The sequence below is a fragment of the Pristiophorus japonicus genome, chromosome 16 (genome assembly GCF_044704955.1).
Source record: "Pristiophorus japonicus isolate sPriJap1 chromosome 16, sPriJap1.hap1, whole genome shotgun sequence".
Classification (NCBI taxonomy): Eukaryota; Metazoa; Chordata; class Chondrichthyes; family Pristiophoridae; genus Pristiophorus; species Pristiophorus japonicus.
Window position 1 is genome coordinate 131,713,178 of NC_091992.1, and position 18,386 is coordinate 131,731,563.

Sequence of the window (18,386 nt, forward strand, 5' to 3'; positions counted from 1 at the left end):
CCAAAGTGGATAACCTCACATTTATCCACATTATACTTCATCTGCCATGCATTTGCCCACTCACCTAACCTATCCAAGTCACTCTGCAGCCTCATAGCATCCTCCTCGGAGCTCACACTGCCACCCAACTTAGTGTCATCCGCAAATTTGGAGAGACTACATTTAATCCCCTCGTCTAAATCATTAATGTACAATGTAAACAGCTGGGGCCCCAGCACAGAACCCTGCGGTACCCCACTAGTCACTGCCTGCCATTCTGAAAAGTACCCATTTACTCCTACTCTTTGCTTCCTATCTGACATCCAGTTCTCAATCCACGTCAGCACACTACCCCCAATCCCATGTGCTTTAACTTTGCACATTAATCTCCTGTGTGGGACCTTGTCGAAAGCCTTCTGAAAGTCCAAATATACCACATCAACTGGTTCTCCTTTGTCCACTTTACTGGAAACATCCTCAAAAAATTCCAGAAGATTTGTCAAGCATGATCTCCCTTTCACAAATCCATGCTGACTTGGACCTATCATGTCACCATTTTCCAAATGCGCTGCTATGACATCCTTAATAATTGATTCCATCATTTTACCCACTACTGAGGTCAGGCTGGCCGGTCTATAATTCCCTGCTTTCTCTCTCCCTCCTTTTTTAAAAAGTGGGGTTACATTGGCTACCCTCCACTCGATAGGAACTGATCCAGAGTCAATGGAATGTTGGAAAATGACTGTCAATGCATCCGCTATTTCCAAGGCCACCTCCTTAAGTACTCTGGGATGCAGTCCATCAGGCCCTGGGGATTTACCGGCCTTCAATCCCATCAATTTCCCCAACACAATTTCCCGACTAATAAACTTTTCCCTCAGTTCCTCCTCCTTACTAGACCCTCTGACCCCTTTTATATCCGGAAGGTTGTTTGTGTCCTCCTTAGTGAATACTGAACCAAAGTACTTGTTCAATTGGTCTGCCATTTCTTTGTTCCCCGTTATGACTTCCCTTGATTCTGACTGCAGGGGACCTACGTTTGTCTTTACTAACCTTTTTCTCTTTACATACCTATAGAAACATTTGCAATCCGCCTTAATGTTCCCTGCAAGCTTCTTCTCGTACTCCATTTTCCCTGCCCTAATCAAACCCTTTGTGCTCCTCTGCTGAGTTCTAAATTTCTCCCAGTCCCCAGGTTCGCTGCTATTTCTGGCCAATTTGTATGACACTTCCTTGGCTTTAATAATATCCCTGATTTCCCTAGATAGCCACGGTTGAGCCACCTTCCCTTTTTTATTTTTACGCCAGACAGGAATGTACAATTGTTGTAATTCATCCATGTGGTGTCTAAATGTCTGCCATTGCTCATCCACAGTCAACCCCTTAAGTATCATTCGCCAATCTATCTTAGCCAATTCATGCCTCATACCTTCAAAGTTAGCCTTCTTTAAGTTCTGGACCATGGTCTCTGAATTAACTGTTTCATTCTCCATCCTAATGCAGAATTCCACCATATTATGGTCACTCTTCCCCAAGGGGCCTCGCACAATGAGATTGTTAATTAATCCTCTCTCATTACACAACACCCAGTCTAAGATGGCCTCCCCCCTAGTTGGTTCCTCGACATATTGGTCTAGAAAACCATCCCTTGTGCACTCCAGGAAATCCTCCTCCACCGTATTGCTTCCAGTTTGGCTAGCCCAATCTATGTGCATATTAAAGTCACCCATTATCACAAGCCCTTCACATCCCTGTTCGCTGAAAACAAGGATAAATACTAATGCCTCAGCCCGCATACAAAGGTGGGCACTCGCGCTATCAGCGTATAACTATACCATCCGCCAAGACCAGGCACCGAGAACTGTGCGGATGCTCTCATTCGGCTACCATTGCCCACCACGGGGGTGGAAATGGCGCAGCCTGCAAACGTGTTAATGGTGGCGCAGCCAGCAGACTTGTTGATGGTCATGGAAGCGTTTGAAAATGATAACTCATCTGTCACGGCCCGCCAGATTAGGACTTGGACCAGCCAAGATCCTCTGCTGTCCCTCGTAAAAAAAATTGTGTACTGCATGGGAGCTGGGTCAGCATCCCCGTTGAAATGCAAGAGCCAATCAAGCCTTTCCAGCATCGAAAGGACGAGCTGTCCATTCAGGCAGACTGCCTGTTGTGGGGTAACCGCGTAGTGCTACCAAAAAAGGGCAGGGAGACGTTCATCTCGGATCTCCACAACACACACCCGGGTATAGTAATGATGAAAGCGATAGCCAGATCCCACATGTGGTGGCCCGGTATCAACTCTGACTTAGGTTGCATTGCCGTACACAGGACTCTCTCTGCTCAGTTGAGCAACGCGTCCAGAGGGGCACCACTAAGTTTGTGGTCCTGGCCCTCCAGACCATGGTCGAGGATCCATGTCGACGATGCGGGGCCGTTTCTCAGTAAAATGTTCCTGGTGGTGGTGGATGCTTTTTCAAGATGGAATGAATGTGAAATAATGTCGGGAAGCACCGCCACCGCCACCATTGAAAGCCTGAGGGCCATGTTTGCCACCCACGGCCTGCCTGACATACTGGTCAGTGACAACGGGCCATGTTTCACCAGTGCCGAATTTAAAGAATTCATGACCCGCAATGGGATCAAACATGTCACCTCGGCCCCGTTTAAACCAGCCTCCAATGGGCAGGCAGAGCGGGCAGTACAAACCATCAAACAGAGCCTTAAACGAATCACAGAAGGCTCACTCCAAACCTGCCTGTCCAGAGTACTGCTCAGCTACCGCACGAGACCCCACTCGCTCACAGGGGTGCCCCTGGCTGAGTTACTCATGAAAAGGACACTTAAAACCAGACTCTTGCTGGTTCACCCCAACCTGCATGATCAGGTAGAGAGCAGGCGGCAGCAACAAAATGTAAAGATGATCGTGCCACTGTGTCATGGGAAATTGATCTAAATGTCCCTGTGTATGTGCTAAACAATGGACATGGTCCCAAGTGGATCGCGGGCACGGTGATAGCTCAATAAGGGGGAGTAGGGTGTTTGTAGTCAAACTAGACAATGGACAAATTTGCAGAAAGCACCTGGACCAAACGAGGCTGCAGTTCACAGACTGCCCTGAACAACCCACAGCAGACACCACCTTTTTCGAGCCCACAACACACACCCAAAGGATCAACGACACCACGCCGGACCAGGAAATCGAACCCATCACGCCCAACAGCCCAGCAAGGCCAGGCTCACCTAGCAGCCCTGCAAGGCCAACAACACACCAGCCCAGCGAGGGCACAGCCAACACACCAGAACAGACATTTGTACCGAGGCGGTCCACCAGGGAAAGAAAGGCTCCCGACCGCCTCACCTTGTAAATAGTTTTCACTTTGACTTTGGGAGTGGGAATGATGTTGTGTATTTGTAAAGCATGCATTCCCATGTTCTGCTACCAGGGAGCTCATTCACTGAAGTTTCAAGGGATCCCAGCATCCCTTGGGAGGTCTGTATATAAGCCGGCCCCTCAGGCCTGTTCCTCACTCTGGAGTGTCTTATTAAAGACTGAGGTCACTATTACTTTAACCTCCCTGTGGACCGCCTCATCTGTGTTTGGAACACAATATCAGCCACCTGAGGACTCATTTTAAGAGTGGAAGCAAGTCTTCCTCGATTCTGAGGGACTGCCTATGATAATGATGATTTGGAGTCTAGTCACTGCTGTACTGTAGGAAATGAGGCATTAAATTTGCACACAGCAAGCTCCCACAAACAGCAATATGATAATGACCAGATAATTTTTTTGTTGTGTTGATTGAGGGATCAATATTGGCCAGTACACCAGGGATAATTCCCTTGCTCTTCTTCGAAATAGTGCCATGGGAACTTTTACGTTTCACCTGAAAGATGAAAAATGATGTCAAGAGGAATGTTGCTGGAAAGGAAGTATTTTCCATGTGGGGGAATTCAAGATTATTGCTGCCTGTAAAGAAGCCTTGTTTTTCCATTAACCACTAGTTCCTGAAGATCCACAGTGTCAACTTTGAAAGCTATAAAGATCTGGTCTGCTTCAGCAGTGTAATGATTCTGGCCTGACAATCTTATTTTTACTGATTTTGATTCAAATTCTTGACAGTTGGTGGAAAAGTACCACATCCTACTCTGAGCATTCTCAGTAAATAATGCTTATTATAGATTCTCTCAAACTCATGAAAGCAAAGTTGTTTAAAATGAAGCGAATATCTGATATAATTTCAGCTGGTGAATCAAGTTATTTGATTGCTCTTTGCTGGGTACTGAGGTCATTTTAAACTTCTTTTTGCGTAGATTTGTATAACATTTTGGGAGGTATATTTGAACAACTGCCATTCTTCCTGATTCAGCGTAGGAATTTGATCAGATCTCCTTTGGTATTTATAGCATGTTGTTTCTTTCCTCCAGGATTACCCCATGGAAATAACTTTTTCCTTGTGCGTGCTGAAGATGATCAACAAAATGAATTTCAGAACTTATTTGTCTTGATCTATAGCAAAATATTGGGCCTGAAATCGCGCTCCCCACAGGTGCGTACGAGGTGCACTCACACCCGAGGGATCCCCGCAAAAATTCTCTTGACCGATCGCACGTCTCCAAAACTAAAGGACCTCTGCGGGCAGAGACTTGGGTTATTTGTCCAACTCCTGCCCAGCGAATATTCTTCAAATTCTCACAACTGAAAAAAGAAGGCATAAGGCCCGCTTTTTATCAACGTAAGACTTTTAAAGTGCAGAAAAATAAAAATTTTTAAATAATATAAATATTTAAAATCCTGTTAAATAAGGTAAGTTTATTTTTAGACCCATTAAAATATGTGAATTTATTTTCCAAAAAAATACATTTTTGTTTTAAATAATTAATTAAATTCATGTTTTATTTATTTGAAATGTGATTTAAAAAAAAAAAGTTATTTTCAGTGTTTCTGTGTTTTTGGGGGTATTCATATTTACGGTGGTTCCATTTATAAGGAAGTACCATAAGTATGATTGGGGATTCCCCTACTCTGATAGGTTGGGCTGGCTCATGTGATCCTAGAGATCTGTACGGAATCCACATGCTCCTGGGATACGTTGGCCCCTACGAAGGCCTTTGCGTAAAGAGCCAGGACCGCAAGTCTCCGAACCTCTGGGACTACCAGGTACTTTCATGGAAATTTTTGTGATCGGAGGCAATATACCGCATTTTTTGGGCCTATGTATTGTACATTTCAATGACTTTTGCTTTAAGATTTTCTTCCACTTTCTGGGTCACCTGTATGTTTTATTTCCATTATCCTCGGGAGCAAATGTTGGTGACTTCATCTTTGTCCTCCACCAATGACAGGAGTCCTGTGACTCTTTCCATAATGAGAAATGTTTGATTTTTTTTTCTCGGTGGCATGGTTGTAATCGTTAACTCGCCTTGTAATGTTGCACTCACACTTTTCCACTTTGTTACACTGTGCATATTGTGGCCAAAATTCTCATTGTTTATTAATCAGAGAAAAAGTTGACCATAGTTGGGAACCGCTAATTTTTTGTTGGCTTTTCTTTTGTTTGAGTTGATTTTTACTGGCAATGCTGGTGGAGGGAAGAAATTGCCTGAAAATGGAATTAAAATGGCCCATGAGGCTTATCTCTATATTTTGTAGAACAAGTGCTTTTCCAACATAGATAGCTGAGGGCTCAGATAACTGATAAAAGATGCAGCTGAACATCTTCTGATCCAGTTTTAGTGAACTACCAGTCTGAGACCAGCATCCATACAGGGCAATTGGCAGCCAGTCAGGAAGAAAGGAAGATTTCGCATTTATGTCGTTCATTTCACGTCCTCAGTAGTCCCAAAGTGCTTCACAACTAACTAATTACTTTTGAAGGGCATTCATGGTTGTTTTATAGGCAAAAGTGATTGCCAATTTGTGCTGTGTGCTTTGTGTTACAAATTGCACTTTACTGGCCAGGGAAAGCTGCTCCATGCATGTGCAGAGCTCTGCTCTCAGCTGGTAAATTTGAATGTTTTTAGAGCACAGATGGCATTGTCTGCACTCAAAATATGAAATAAGTTGCTAAAATCTCCAGGAGGTTCAAAATAACCCCAGAGCATTTGTTAAGTCTCGCTTGGCATCTCAGTGGAGTTCTCCATGACGACAAATGCAAACAACAAATGACATCCTCCATTCTTGAGTCCGATCATGATGTGAGTTGGGAGTTATGTTGTCATTTTAGGTTGGTGTGCAGCTCTCTTAATGTTACTACACCACCACCTCCCTCAACCCCTTCTTCACTGCCTTTGTGTTGTCATATTGCTTACCTAACGTCCAGTCTTGGTAGAGCTGAAATTTCCTCATTACCTTCGGCACCGACACAGACTCCATACCCTTGCCACTGATTCCATCCCCTCCCTGGCTACTGCCTTGGACTGAATCAAACCGTGGTGTCCTATTTGATTTTGAGCTGGGCTTCTGACCCTCTATCCTTTCCATCACAAAGTCGATCTACTTCCAACTCTGTAACATCATTTGCCTCTGCCCCTACCTCTGCTGCTGAAGCCTTCATCCATACATTTGTCACCTCTAGACCTGACTATTTCAATGCACTCCTGGCCAGCCTCCCATCCTCCACCCTCTGGAAACTTCAGCTCATTCAGAACTGTTGCCCGTATCTCACCCCACATCAACTCCTGCTCAGCCATCACTCCTGTCCTCGCTGGCCGACATTGGCTCCCGGTTCCCAATGACTTAAATTTAAAATTTACATCCTTATGTTGATACCCTTTCGTGCCTCGCCCTTCCCTGTCGTCTAACGTCCTCCAGCCCTACAACCACCTATTCCAAAATACTCTGTTCCTCTGACTGGCTCCTGTGCATCATCCTCTCTTTGCCCCACCATTGACAGCTGTGCTTTCAGCTACCTAGGCCCCACGCTAAGGAATTCCCTCCCTCATCTCCTTTACGACCCTTCTTAAAGCCCACCTTTTTGACTAAGCTTGTGGTCACCTCTCCTAATATTTCCTTCTTCTTTGGTTCGGCATTCCTTTTTTCTTGATTATGGGTCCATAATGTATTTGGGATGTCTTTCTACATTTAAAACCGCGATTAATTATATATATACACACACACACACACACACACACACACACACACACACACACACACACACACACACACACACAAGTTCTTGTAGTATTGGTACCTTGTCTCCCCTTCCAGTTTAAATGTTATCCTATGTACAATATTGCAAAGAAATGGAGAACTGAGCTTACTGAAATGGTGCAGTACCAATTGTTGTCATTCGGAAGAGCATGCAATAACTTGCTGATGCCCTCTTGTGATAGAATCCTGGTACTATAGTGTTACGATACCCAGTATATCTTTGCGAAATGCTCAGGGAGCTGAGTATTTCAGTACTGTGAGCCAGCTTGCCAACAAGCACATTTTCTACCTTTTACCCAAATCCAAGTACTTTTGTTTATTAGTGTGATGGTATCTTTGCTGATGCTCACAGTTTTGAATTTGCCAATAAAACTCCTGAGTAAAGATAGTTGGGCAGTTCCTCTGCAAGTAATGTTGTGATTTGTATGCTGTATGCAGTGGAGTTGCCAAGTAGCTGCCTTCCAAGTTTGTTTCAAGTATCTGAGCTTTAATTATGAGACATAAGGACAAAAAATAATAGAAAAGAGAACGTAAAATTGAAGCAAACAGCAAAAGTTTGACTTTTTTGCCACAGTGATTGCTTTATAGTGACAAGGTTGACAGATAATATAATATGATAAGTATTTGAAAAGCAAAATATAAAAGGGAACAGAAATGGGGCAGGTAAATTGGATTTGAGTAGATAGCTGCAATTGAAGACCTATTGCACCAGCAATAGGCCAACTGGATGGAACACTTGTTCTTGAGTTCACAAAACTGTACAAAAATGAAATGCTGCCTAATGTTCTTTACTTATTCCTGTTCTGCCATTGCAAGCTGCTACCTCATATATTGCTGTGATCCTCCAAATGGCAGACTTAAGATGGGGAGGACTCTCACCTTATTTTTAAACATGTACTGTTGCCAGTCAAAGTAAAACACAAGCAACCTGTGGTCAGCTTAGAATTTGGACATTAATTTGTGTAGGAGTACTCTAATATTACACTGATTCATTAATTCAGCTGTTGAAAGCATAGGTGGAGGTCTGGGAGCATGTCACTGGTCTGCCTTCTTTGCTGGGCCTCGTGGTCCAGGGGAATTTGGGGAAGCAGTATATTCAAGACAATCCTGGCGTGTGGGGCGGGGTGGGGGTGTCAGTTCAGTGTTTTAATCAGTAGTCACAAAGAGCTTTATCTTTTTTGATTTGTCTGTTGTGCTTTGAGAACAAGGACTGGTTTTTAACAAGTATATTATCTGGATAAACATGGAAGAAAAATATTTTAAATCTTTTTTTCTCCTGTGCTAATCAAAATGGCAGATTTCTGTGCTGGTGAAAGGAGCATTTTTCTCACCAGTGCCCGCAAGTACTTCTGAATCCTTAGCTATGGTGTAAAGCTCCTTCTATGCGGCATTCACAATATGTCTCAACTCTAATTTGTAATGTATTAATGTGATATTTCTCACACGAGAACAAAAATATTAATTCTGTGCAGCACTCTCACCCAGGAATTAGGCTGAAGAAAGAACAAACTCGTATTTGTATAATGTCTTTTGTTTTCTCAGTATGTCCTAAGCCAATGAAGTACTTTTGAAGTCATCATCATAGGCAGTCCCTCGAAACGAGGATGACTTGCTTCCACGCCAAAAAAGAATAAGTTCACAGATGTTCCAATGAAGGACCTAATATTCCAGGTCCTGAACTGCATCCTGAAGGGTGGAAGATGCCTGTGCGTGGATTTTTTTAATGTGTGGTGGCCGTTGCACACTCGGGCTTGACAGAGTTAGGTCTTGGTCCAGTGGCAAGGATTACCCAAGATGCCTGGAGACCTACTCTGCTACACAGACCGAGTGCGCACACATATCGCAGTGTGGGCTGGCCCATGCTGCCCCTGGTCCCGAACTCACGCCTCTCCTGGGCCCCAATCACGTCCCCACAGTGTGCAGCTGGAATGTGCAACCTATCCTGGTCTGCACTGGGGAGCAGCAGCAAGGGAGGTCAAGGCAATAGGGAGCGAGTGGGGCGGGGCTCTGGAGTTTCCGACCAATGGGGAGCGAGATCGTGTGAACAGTGGTCGACGAGCCCTGGAATGTGGTGACGTCATGAAAGTTGCATTCGTCATGACGTCAAAGCAACTTGTTTCTCCTGAGTGAGGGATGCTGGGGGTCAAGGTTGACTTTTGAAGTATAATTACAGTTGTAACATAGGAAACGTGGCAGCCAAATCGTAACGAGATTAGTGACCGATAATCTGTTTGTGATGTTGGTTTGAGGGATAAATATTGTCCAGGACACTGGGAAAACTTCCCTGCCTTCATTTGAATTGTGTCATGGGATCTTTTACATCCACCTGAGAGGGCAGAAGGGACCTTGGTTTAATGTCTCGTCTGAAAAATGGCGCCTCTGACAGTCCAGCACTCCCTACGTACTGTTCTGAAGTGTCAGCCTCGATTATGTGCTCAAGAGCGAGTGGGGCTTGAACCCACAACCTTCTGACTTAGACGCAAGAGTAATACCACTGAGCCATGGCTGACGCTGGAAATTTTCAAAGCTCTTTTAAGAAGCACTTTCATAACAGGCAGAGCTGACTTTCAATCTCAGTTCATTGTTCTATCGGGTTACTAACCTTCTCGGATTATCTGGGAGTCTCCGAGACAGTAGGTTGGATGGATCAGGCAGGGGGTATAGCAGATTAAGGCTTCAGCGAGTGGGATAGAGGCAATCTGGGGAATGGAGTGGGCTTGGTAATTGGCATTTTCCACAGAGCTGAGGGCAGCAGCAGCAGCAAGGTGGTGAGTGGAAGCGGCACCTAGTGAGGTGCAGCCAATAAAGGGGTGAGTGAAACCTGGGGAGTTTACTGTGGGTAAAGAGTGAACATTGTTTCCACTGGTGAGAGAATTGGGAATAAGGGGATGGAGACACAGGATTCTCACTGGAAGCACCAAGGAGTATGGGTGAAGGAAGGTTCTTGAACTGAGGGCTATAAGATTATGGGATGCTATTGAGGTAGAGATCACAACACAAGTTAAAAGGGAATTGGATAAATATTTGTAAAGGAGGAATACAGAAAAATCTGGGGGAATGAGGTTAGAGCAGAGAGCATCAGTACTGGCACAGGCACCGGAGGCCGAATGGCCCCTCCTGTGCTGCAATTTCTATAATTCTATTAAAACTATTCCTTATTGAGTCTGAGGCCAGGGAGAGGTTGAGAAATTTAAGTGCTAAGTTCAGGATTACATTTCATGTGAGAAGTGAATCAAACACCGAGCTTGTTGGCCTTTGTGCGATCTTGGTTTGGCTCAGGTTGGTTGGTGCCGGCCAATTTTGATGGGAGAAGTCCAAAGTGCAGATCAACTCTGACTGAGGCTCCCAGTTCAGAATTGTCATCTTCACACAGAGCTTTGGGCCAAACCAGATTTCAAGGTGAGAGAAAGAGAGGATTGGGCCTATTTAAAAGTGGCATCGACTGGGGAGCCGGACTGAACCTATCAAAATCCACGGTGCAGCCTTGGATAACGTGGACCACTTTCCATACCTTGGGAGCCCACTATCAGCAAGGACAGACATCGCCGACGAGGTCCAACACTGCCTCCAGTACAACAAAGCAGCCTTCGGTTGCCTGAGGAAGAGAGTGTTCGAGGAACAGGTCCTCAAATCTGGCACCAAGCTTATGGTCTGCAGGGCTGTAGTGATACCCGCCCTCCTGCATGGCTCAGAGAGATGTGGACCATATACAGCAGACACCTCACATCCCTAGAGAAATGCCACCAACGATGTCTCCGCAAGATCCTACAAATCCCCTGGGAGGATAGACGCACGAACATCAGTGTTCTCAATCAGGCCAACATCCCTAGCATCGAAGCACTGACCACACTCAGCCAGCTCCGTTGGACGGACCACATTGTCCGCATGCCGGACTCAAGACTTCCAGCGCTCTACTCGGAACTCCTGCACGGCAAGCGATCCCCAGGTGGGCAGAGAAAACGTTTCCAGGACAGCCTCAAAGCCTCCTTGATAAAGTGCAACATCCCCACTGACACCTGGGAATCCCTGGCCAAAGGCCGCTGGAAGTGGAGGAAGAGCATCCGGGAGAGCGCTGAGCACCTCGAGCCTCGTTGTCGAGATCATACAGGAAACAAGCGGAAGGAGTGTGCGGCAGACCAGACTCCCCACCCACCCTTTCCTTCAACGACTGTCCCACCTGTGACAGAGGCTGTAATTCCTGTATTGGACTGTACAGTCACCTGAGAACTCACTTTTAGAGTGGAAGCAAGTCTTCCTCGACTTCGAGGGACTGCCTGTGATGATGATGTGCAGTGCAGGGGGATTCTGGTTGAGGTTTCAGATTTATTATCAGGGGGCTATAAGGATTGCTACTTACAGGTAAGATAGCGGAGCAATTATAGACTATCATTCAGTTATTGTATTAGTGTTGGTTATGAGAGGAATTTGAGTGTTACCAGTATTACTATTAGGTATCTTGTAATTTCAGTGAGTTGCTATTAGTTGTTGGTGGAATCAAAGTACCTTGCACCTCTGCTTTCCCTTGAGTGAATCGCTCCCGTGCCCTTGGTTTCTCTTCCCCACCCCCTGGTTCTGCAAACTTCTCAACAGTTGCTGGCGAAAAACCACAAACAAAGATACTCAACTATAGGGGACCCAACCTTTTATAAGGTCAATGCAGTAACATTTACAGATGTCACATGGTCAGAATGTCATGTGATCAAAACTTCCAGGAATGCCACCAACCAGCGTTGGCAACCCGAATGTTCCATCCAGTCCACTGAGAAGAGATTGTCTTAAATGGCAGTGAACTCACATTTGATATAAAATGGTACCCATTTTCTTCCCATTCTTAATTCGAGGTATCTATACCGCTTATTTTATTTGTCGAGGGTGGCTTGACCTGCTTTCTGGCAGTCTGTAACTTCCTACTGGGAGATGACTGAGAATGGCGATGCGTGATTCGACCTTTCTGGTAGAATCTTATTTATTTAAAAAAAAACTTGTGTTCCACTGAATTCTTCGTTCTATATTGATAACAGGTAGTTGTGGACACGTGTACTAAAGAAGCACGATGGCCAACCAGGAGGAAACCTGGGATAAGTTGGATTCCGAATTTGACCACTACTTGGTTGATATGAAACCGTATGTTCTGAAACTTGTGCACAAGTCAGGTAAGATCTAAATGGAAAAATAAATTTATGTCTGATACCAGGTGATGTACCACGTTCTCTAAGGTGGTTTCAAAACATTTTCAGTTATTGGTAATTGCCCACTGTGCCTTGAACAATATCCGGGTTACATTTTTTTCCATGTGAGATTTCATGCAATTTTAATCTTTGAGCTTTACCTGGAATCTGAATTCAGCTGTAGCTTCTGAGTTTTTGGACTGCACATATTGGTTTGTGCAGGAGTGAAATATTAGTATATCTAGTGTAATGTAACTACCTCCAGTTTTTTACTGCTTTCATATATTCTATAATAACCATGTTTGCAGTGACTGTTCCATATGTTTCCTAGTTCGTGTACAGCATGCTATCCAAACTTTATGTCTTTGTGAGCTGCTCAGGGGTCCATCGCGGAGTCTCATGGGTTGCGTGTTAAATCAATGTTCTTATTAATTTGCATATATCTCAAGTTGCTGATACTAACTGATCTGGGTGTTCTAATTTAGGATTTATCCACCATTGAGCAAGCGCACTAAAAACAGCCCTTTCCAAACCATCAGGCCCACAATATTCAAACAGGACAAATCAGCGAGTAAAAGCAAATCTAAGCACAAGTGGAACTGAAACCCTGGGGCTCAGTGGGCTCGATTGCAGGGCGATGAATGCCAGAAATGGCTCATGGGCTGCAGTTTGGACACCCTTTTTGGAATTTGCACACACAAACTTGGGGAGGGAGTCAGTACTTCATGTTTAAATTTTAACAGTCTGTTTTTGTTGTAAAAAAAAAATGAGAATTATGGAGGACTGTGTCTTCTCCCCATTTATTCCTAAAGATTTCCTTCTCCCAGCGGCCTGATGCTCTAAAGTGATGGCAAAGCAGTGATCTGACAAAAACAAGACCATTCATTGAAATGGAAATTAGGTCTATGAAAGTACCCTTGAATCAATAGTACAGAGCATGATGAAATTGTTATTGGATTCAGGAGAAATGTTATGACATTTATTTGCTTTGTAATTGATGTCCTATGCAATAATGAATGGATACAAGCGAATTTCAAACCAGATGCACAATTGAGGGTTGTGAAAACTTCATAAATCGCAGTAAAAGAGCTTGAACATTTTGTCCTGTGTACACAGTGACACGAATGTAGCTACCTTGATAACCATTTTACCAATATTTCATAGAAGGTACAGTCTAGTAGTTTTGAAAAAAAATGTTCTGATGGCTTAGTGAGTTTATCCATTGAGCATGTGAGTTGTGCCAACCAGACAGGTCCATAGTTTGTTCCTCTGTCTTTGTTGACTGACTTGATTGTAGTTGCAGCATTGATAGTGCTTTCAATTGGCTTCAGTATCATTCGGCTAGGTGGGGAAAATTGGCTAAGGTCCCCACACCTGATTGCTAGGCAGTGTCCCCTCTTGCATGTGTGTGGATGTCCAGTACACAGGTTTGGATTCGACTGACACGCACCATCTTCACTCGCACATGCACAATTTGTGCATGTGCTGTGCTGAGTTCTATGTGTGTGTGTTTATGTTTACTGTGCTGTGATGATTTTTTGTTTTTCTAGATATTTAAAACACTTGTCTTTCAGAAGCTGAGAAAAGGAATGGTCTGCTGTCCTCGATTCTGTTTAGGTTTTGAATATTACAAAAGATTGGTTACAATGGATATTGAGTAGTATGCATTCCGGTAATCGTATGTTTGACAACACTCCTGTGCAACGCCTTGGAACGTTTTACTCCGTTAAAGGCGCAATATAAATACAAGTTTTTGTTTGCCTATCTCAACTGAAAACCCATTGCATTAACTTTAAAAATTTGAAATGTGTAGCTTCTCAATTATTTTTGTAAGGATATAAATTCCACTAGTTCTCTCCAGTCACCTTGTTCTCTTGTGGCCAAGTGGGTGATTGAAGCTTGCTTTGATGCCTCTGCCAATACCAGACTGAGTCTGGCTGCCACCAAGCAGATACCAGAGGGATGGGGATGACTCTCTGTATTTTCCCCCCTTTTCTTTGTGGATAGGTGCTCCCTTGTAGAGGATTTGACCTGTGTATTCCCTGCTGCTAGAACTCCATGCATTCCTCTTCTGCCACTGTTTATAGTTTATTTTACATTGTAAAGATAATTGTGGTTTCAAAAAATTCTGTTTACATGCTATAGAACGCCAGAGATGTGCGCTGTGGATCAAGAAATTATGTGACCCATCTGGAGCTGGAGCAGGAGTCATGGGACGCAAGAACCGGAATATGTATGCCAAGCTTTTACTGCACATGCTCAGACGGGGAGTGCTTGAAGGGCCTTTCACACACAGACCAGAACCTGGATCACTTAAAACGTTGCCTTCTTACATGGTATGAAATGTTCAGCAAAATATTCCTATGTTGAAATAGAGAAAGTACAATACTGTAGTTGCATGTCTTTATGGAGATATATTCTGTATATGATTTAATGGGGTCATGCAGTTATTAACATTATCATTAGGTGTCACTGTTGGCTGGATTTGTAAATGAGTTTACAAAGAATACAGGCCCAGAAATTCTAGGAAGATCTTTTGGAGGCAGAGGCAGAACCTGTACCCACCTTGGGGATGAGGCTCAGGTCCTGACCCTCTCCCAGATCCTGGGGTCAGACGTGTGTACATAATTTGGATGTATGCCTGCGCCATGTACAGCATCAAGGGGTGTCTATCTGATTGTGGGGATGGCATTTGGCTCTGGTGCCTTGCTGTAGTGTAAGTGAACCTGCAGCCCAGCCCAGCAGGTTAAGAAAAGGTTTTGCTACTGCAGCTTCTCCATTAGACCAGTTTGCCAAAAGCAGTTAATTGCGTTCCTGCACCCAGTGTTGCTCGGGTGCAAATGACAGGAAATACATTGTGCAATGCATTTCCTTTGTTGGCATGGCATCATTATACATCCATCTACATATAATGCACCTGTGCCCACGTCAATCGTAATTTCTGTTGGTTATAAAAAGGGATTGGAAGTTGGTGTACTGGAGGGGGAAATTGGGTCCTGCTTCACATTGGGTCCTGTCCCACATTCCACCCAGATTATGCAGTTTCTTTCCCTGCCTCCTACGTCTCTGGAATTTTATGGTTACCATCCTGGAACTTTTTATTAAATTTTTCATATACTCCCTCACCTTATTATTAGATTTCCCTTCCATTTTCACATACTTCCTCACAGCGTTACAGTGGCTTGAGACTTGGAACTTTCCACATGGGGAGTTCAAGAACACAAACCTGTATCCTATTATTTTGAGTGGCAGCACACCAGAGGACCAATATGCTGCAGTGCAACAACCTGCTGGCAATGCTGAAGAAGCAATAATGTCTCTGCTCCCGGCCATTAAGAATATTATTATGCATCTGTTTAGTGTTAAACATTTTGTCAGTTTTGAAAAGAAAAATCAATGAAATGCAGGTATTATGAATCAATTGAAGCATGTTATTAGTCCTGAGTTTGGAAATCACTGGATGATGAAGGGTGTAATCGCTGTCTCTTGGGGCTGGAAGTCTCAGTAAGTCAACTCGGCTACAAATGCAAAATACTGCGGATGCTGGAATCTCAAATAAAAATAGAAAATGGTGGAAATCTGAGCGTTCTGACGAAGGGTCATGGACCCGAAACATTAACTCTGTTTCTCTCCACAGATGCTGCCTGACCCGCTGAGATTTCCAGCATTTTCTGTTTTTAAGTCAACTCAGCTGTTGTCTTCTTTTATTAATTGCAGTCAATCTACTTTGATGAGCCCAGCTTTGCAAAACCACTTGATCACAGCGCTGAGGGAATACCAGACTGGGTGACGGGGGAGCTGGGTGCGGGGGATTCAAAGTCCAGTAACTCCTGGAGAAGCAACTCTAAAGATGATGCATCTTCTGATTCCCCAGAAGCTTCTCACAGGTCTGTGTTTTTTTTTCTAGCTTATTTTGAGGTGTGTTACAGTTCTTCATATTGCATTGGCTGTAAAGTTTCATCAGTCTTGCTACCTGCCTAACTTTCTCCACTGTGCTGAAGGACTCCGTTGCCTCAACTCCAGAGAATAGCTGATGTGAATAAAGAATTGAATCTCAAGTTAGTTTTTGGTTACACCATTATATTTGGTGCTGTTAATGGAGCAATTTTAAGTGTAAGCTCATTTTAAATGAATAGTTATCTTGCCCTGGTTTACAACTCAAAATGCAAAACATTCCATTGTGTGTATACTGCATGACTTGAGTACTTTATGCAAATTAATAATCATGACATACGATTCATATTTTGTAAAATGTATTCGAATAGAGATGAGAATTTCAGCAAGCTTGTGCAATGATTGTTCGTAGAGCTGGTAGTGAGTTTCTGAGCCATTCAGACTAGACGGTCCCAGATTCAATTACCAGTGCATGCTGAGTTAGCTGATCTTCACTAGGATTGTGGCAGAGCACTAGGGATTCTGATTCTGCATTGCTATCTGGTAAAGGCTGTCGGAAAGCGCATGTGTCATGACAGCATCAGGCTCAGCTGTGAAAGTCACACTGGTGAAATAGCCTGTTAAAATTTACTATCCCACCATAGACACAATTAATAGCCACTTTGGACCAGTGTCTGTGCAATTGTAACAGCAGATGGCAATACCTTCAGAAGAGGAGGTTATAAAATTGGCAACAAATGAACGTATGCAAGTAGAATACTTGGTAGGGGAGGACACAAGTTTGATTTCTGCATCGGGCTGAGTCTATGATTTTACTGTGCTGTTGTACACAGGGGCTGAATTGAGGCTGCGTTAATTAGGAAAAGTTGAGTGGATCAATCTGGAACAAAATTTGCAGCACCTTGGGAGTAGTTTCTCCAGGTTTCCCCTGCAAGGTTGAAAAACGAAAGTTTAATGATCAGCTAACTGTCATGTGACACACACAGGCTGATGAGTGAAGAAGTATGCAAGCATTAATCGAAGAATATTTTACTCCATAGTGTCTCTTCCAGGATTCAGTCAATAATAGAGAAAAAAGTTCTGGAAAACAAATTATTAACTTAAAGGAGAAGGTAAAGGGACATGGGAACTTTCAGTGTAAAGTATCTTCTCCCGAATTAACGAGAACAAATGGTCATAATATGAGTGTTATTTTTATAATTTTAAGCAATTGGCCGAAACTATTGGGAGGTTTACCTAAATGGTTCTGTAATTGAATGCTGAGGTACCTCTTAAACAACTTCATACATAATCAGATTTTAACCAAATTTAGTAAGATGCTTCCTTCATCAAACACTGGTTTGTATCTTTTTTTTATATTTAACTTGCGATAGGATGCAGCAGGAAATAAATTTAGCAAGGGCCGACATAATTAACATTTTACCCTGTACTGTGCTATCTACTGTGTGGGACTATGCAGATTTCCCATAGTCCTATGTATGTCACTGTAACCCTGGTTCAGCAAATCATGGTAAAATCTGCATATGGGGAACAGAGTTTCATAGGCAGGTGAAGAGATGTGTGAAGTTTAACTATTAGTACTGAATGCAGGCATGCTTTGGGCTACCCTTGTATTCTGTTCATTCTTCCATAACAAGCAATGCAGCATCTTTATCATCATAGGCAGTCCTTCGAAATCGAGGAAGACTTGCTTCCACTCTTAAAAGTGAGTTCTTGGGTGACTGTGCAGTCCAATATGGGAATTACAGTCCCTGTCACAGGCTGGACAGACAGTCGTTGAAGGAAAGGGTGGGTGGGGAGTTTGGTTTGCCGCACACTCCTTCCGCTGCCTGCGCTTGTTTTCTGCATGCTGTCAGCGATGAGACTCGAGCTGCTCAGCGCCCTTCTGGATGTTCTTTCTCCACTTAGGGCGGTCTTGGGCCAGGGACTCCGAGGTGTCGGTGGGGATGTTGCACTTTATCAAGAAGGTTTTGAGGGTGTCCTTGAAATGTTTCCCCTGCCAATCTTGTCGTGTAGGAGTTCCAAGTAGAGCACTTGCTTTGGGAGTCTTGTGTCAGGCATGCGGATAATGTGGCCCGCCCACGGAGCTGGTCAAGTGTGGTCAGTGCTTCGATGGGTCTTGCACTAAACATCCGAAAGCAACAGCATCTTAACCAACACTTGGCAAGTGATTTCCACTTCTCATCCTTTGGAAA

The 18,386-nt window shown here is 43.8% G+C and overlaps 1 protein-coding gene across 5 annotated transcripts in view; it reads left to right on the forward strand.

Annotated features, from left to right (window-relative positions):
- The window catches only part of cep112 (centrosomal protein 112), a 516,124-nt gene that overhangs the window by 15,130 nt on the left and 482,608 nt on the right, over window positions 1-18,386 (forward strand). For all 5 annotated transcript variants that reach the window (XM_070857896.1, XM_070857897.1, XM_070857899.1 and 2 more), the window contains exons 2-4: window positions 12,151-12,282; window positions 14,443-14,633; window positions 16,015-16,184. In XM_070857896.1, coding sequence (XP_070713997.1) covers window positions 12,183-12,282; window positions 14,443-14,633; window positions 16,015-16,184 — 461 coding nt within the window. In that variant the 5' untranslated portion in view covers window positions 12,151-12,182. The remainder of the gene's footprint in view (window positions 1-12,150; window positions 12,283-14,442; window positions 14,634-16,014; window positions 16,185-18,386) is intronic.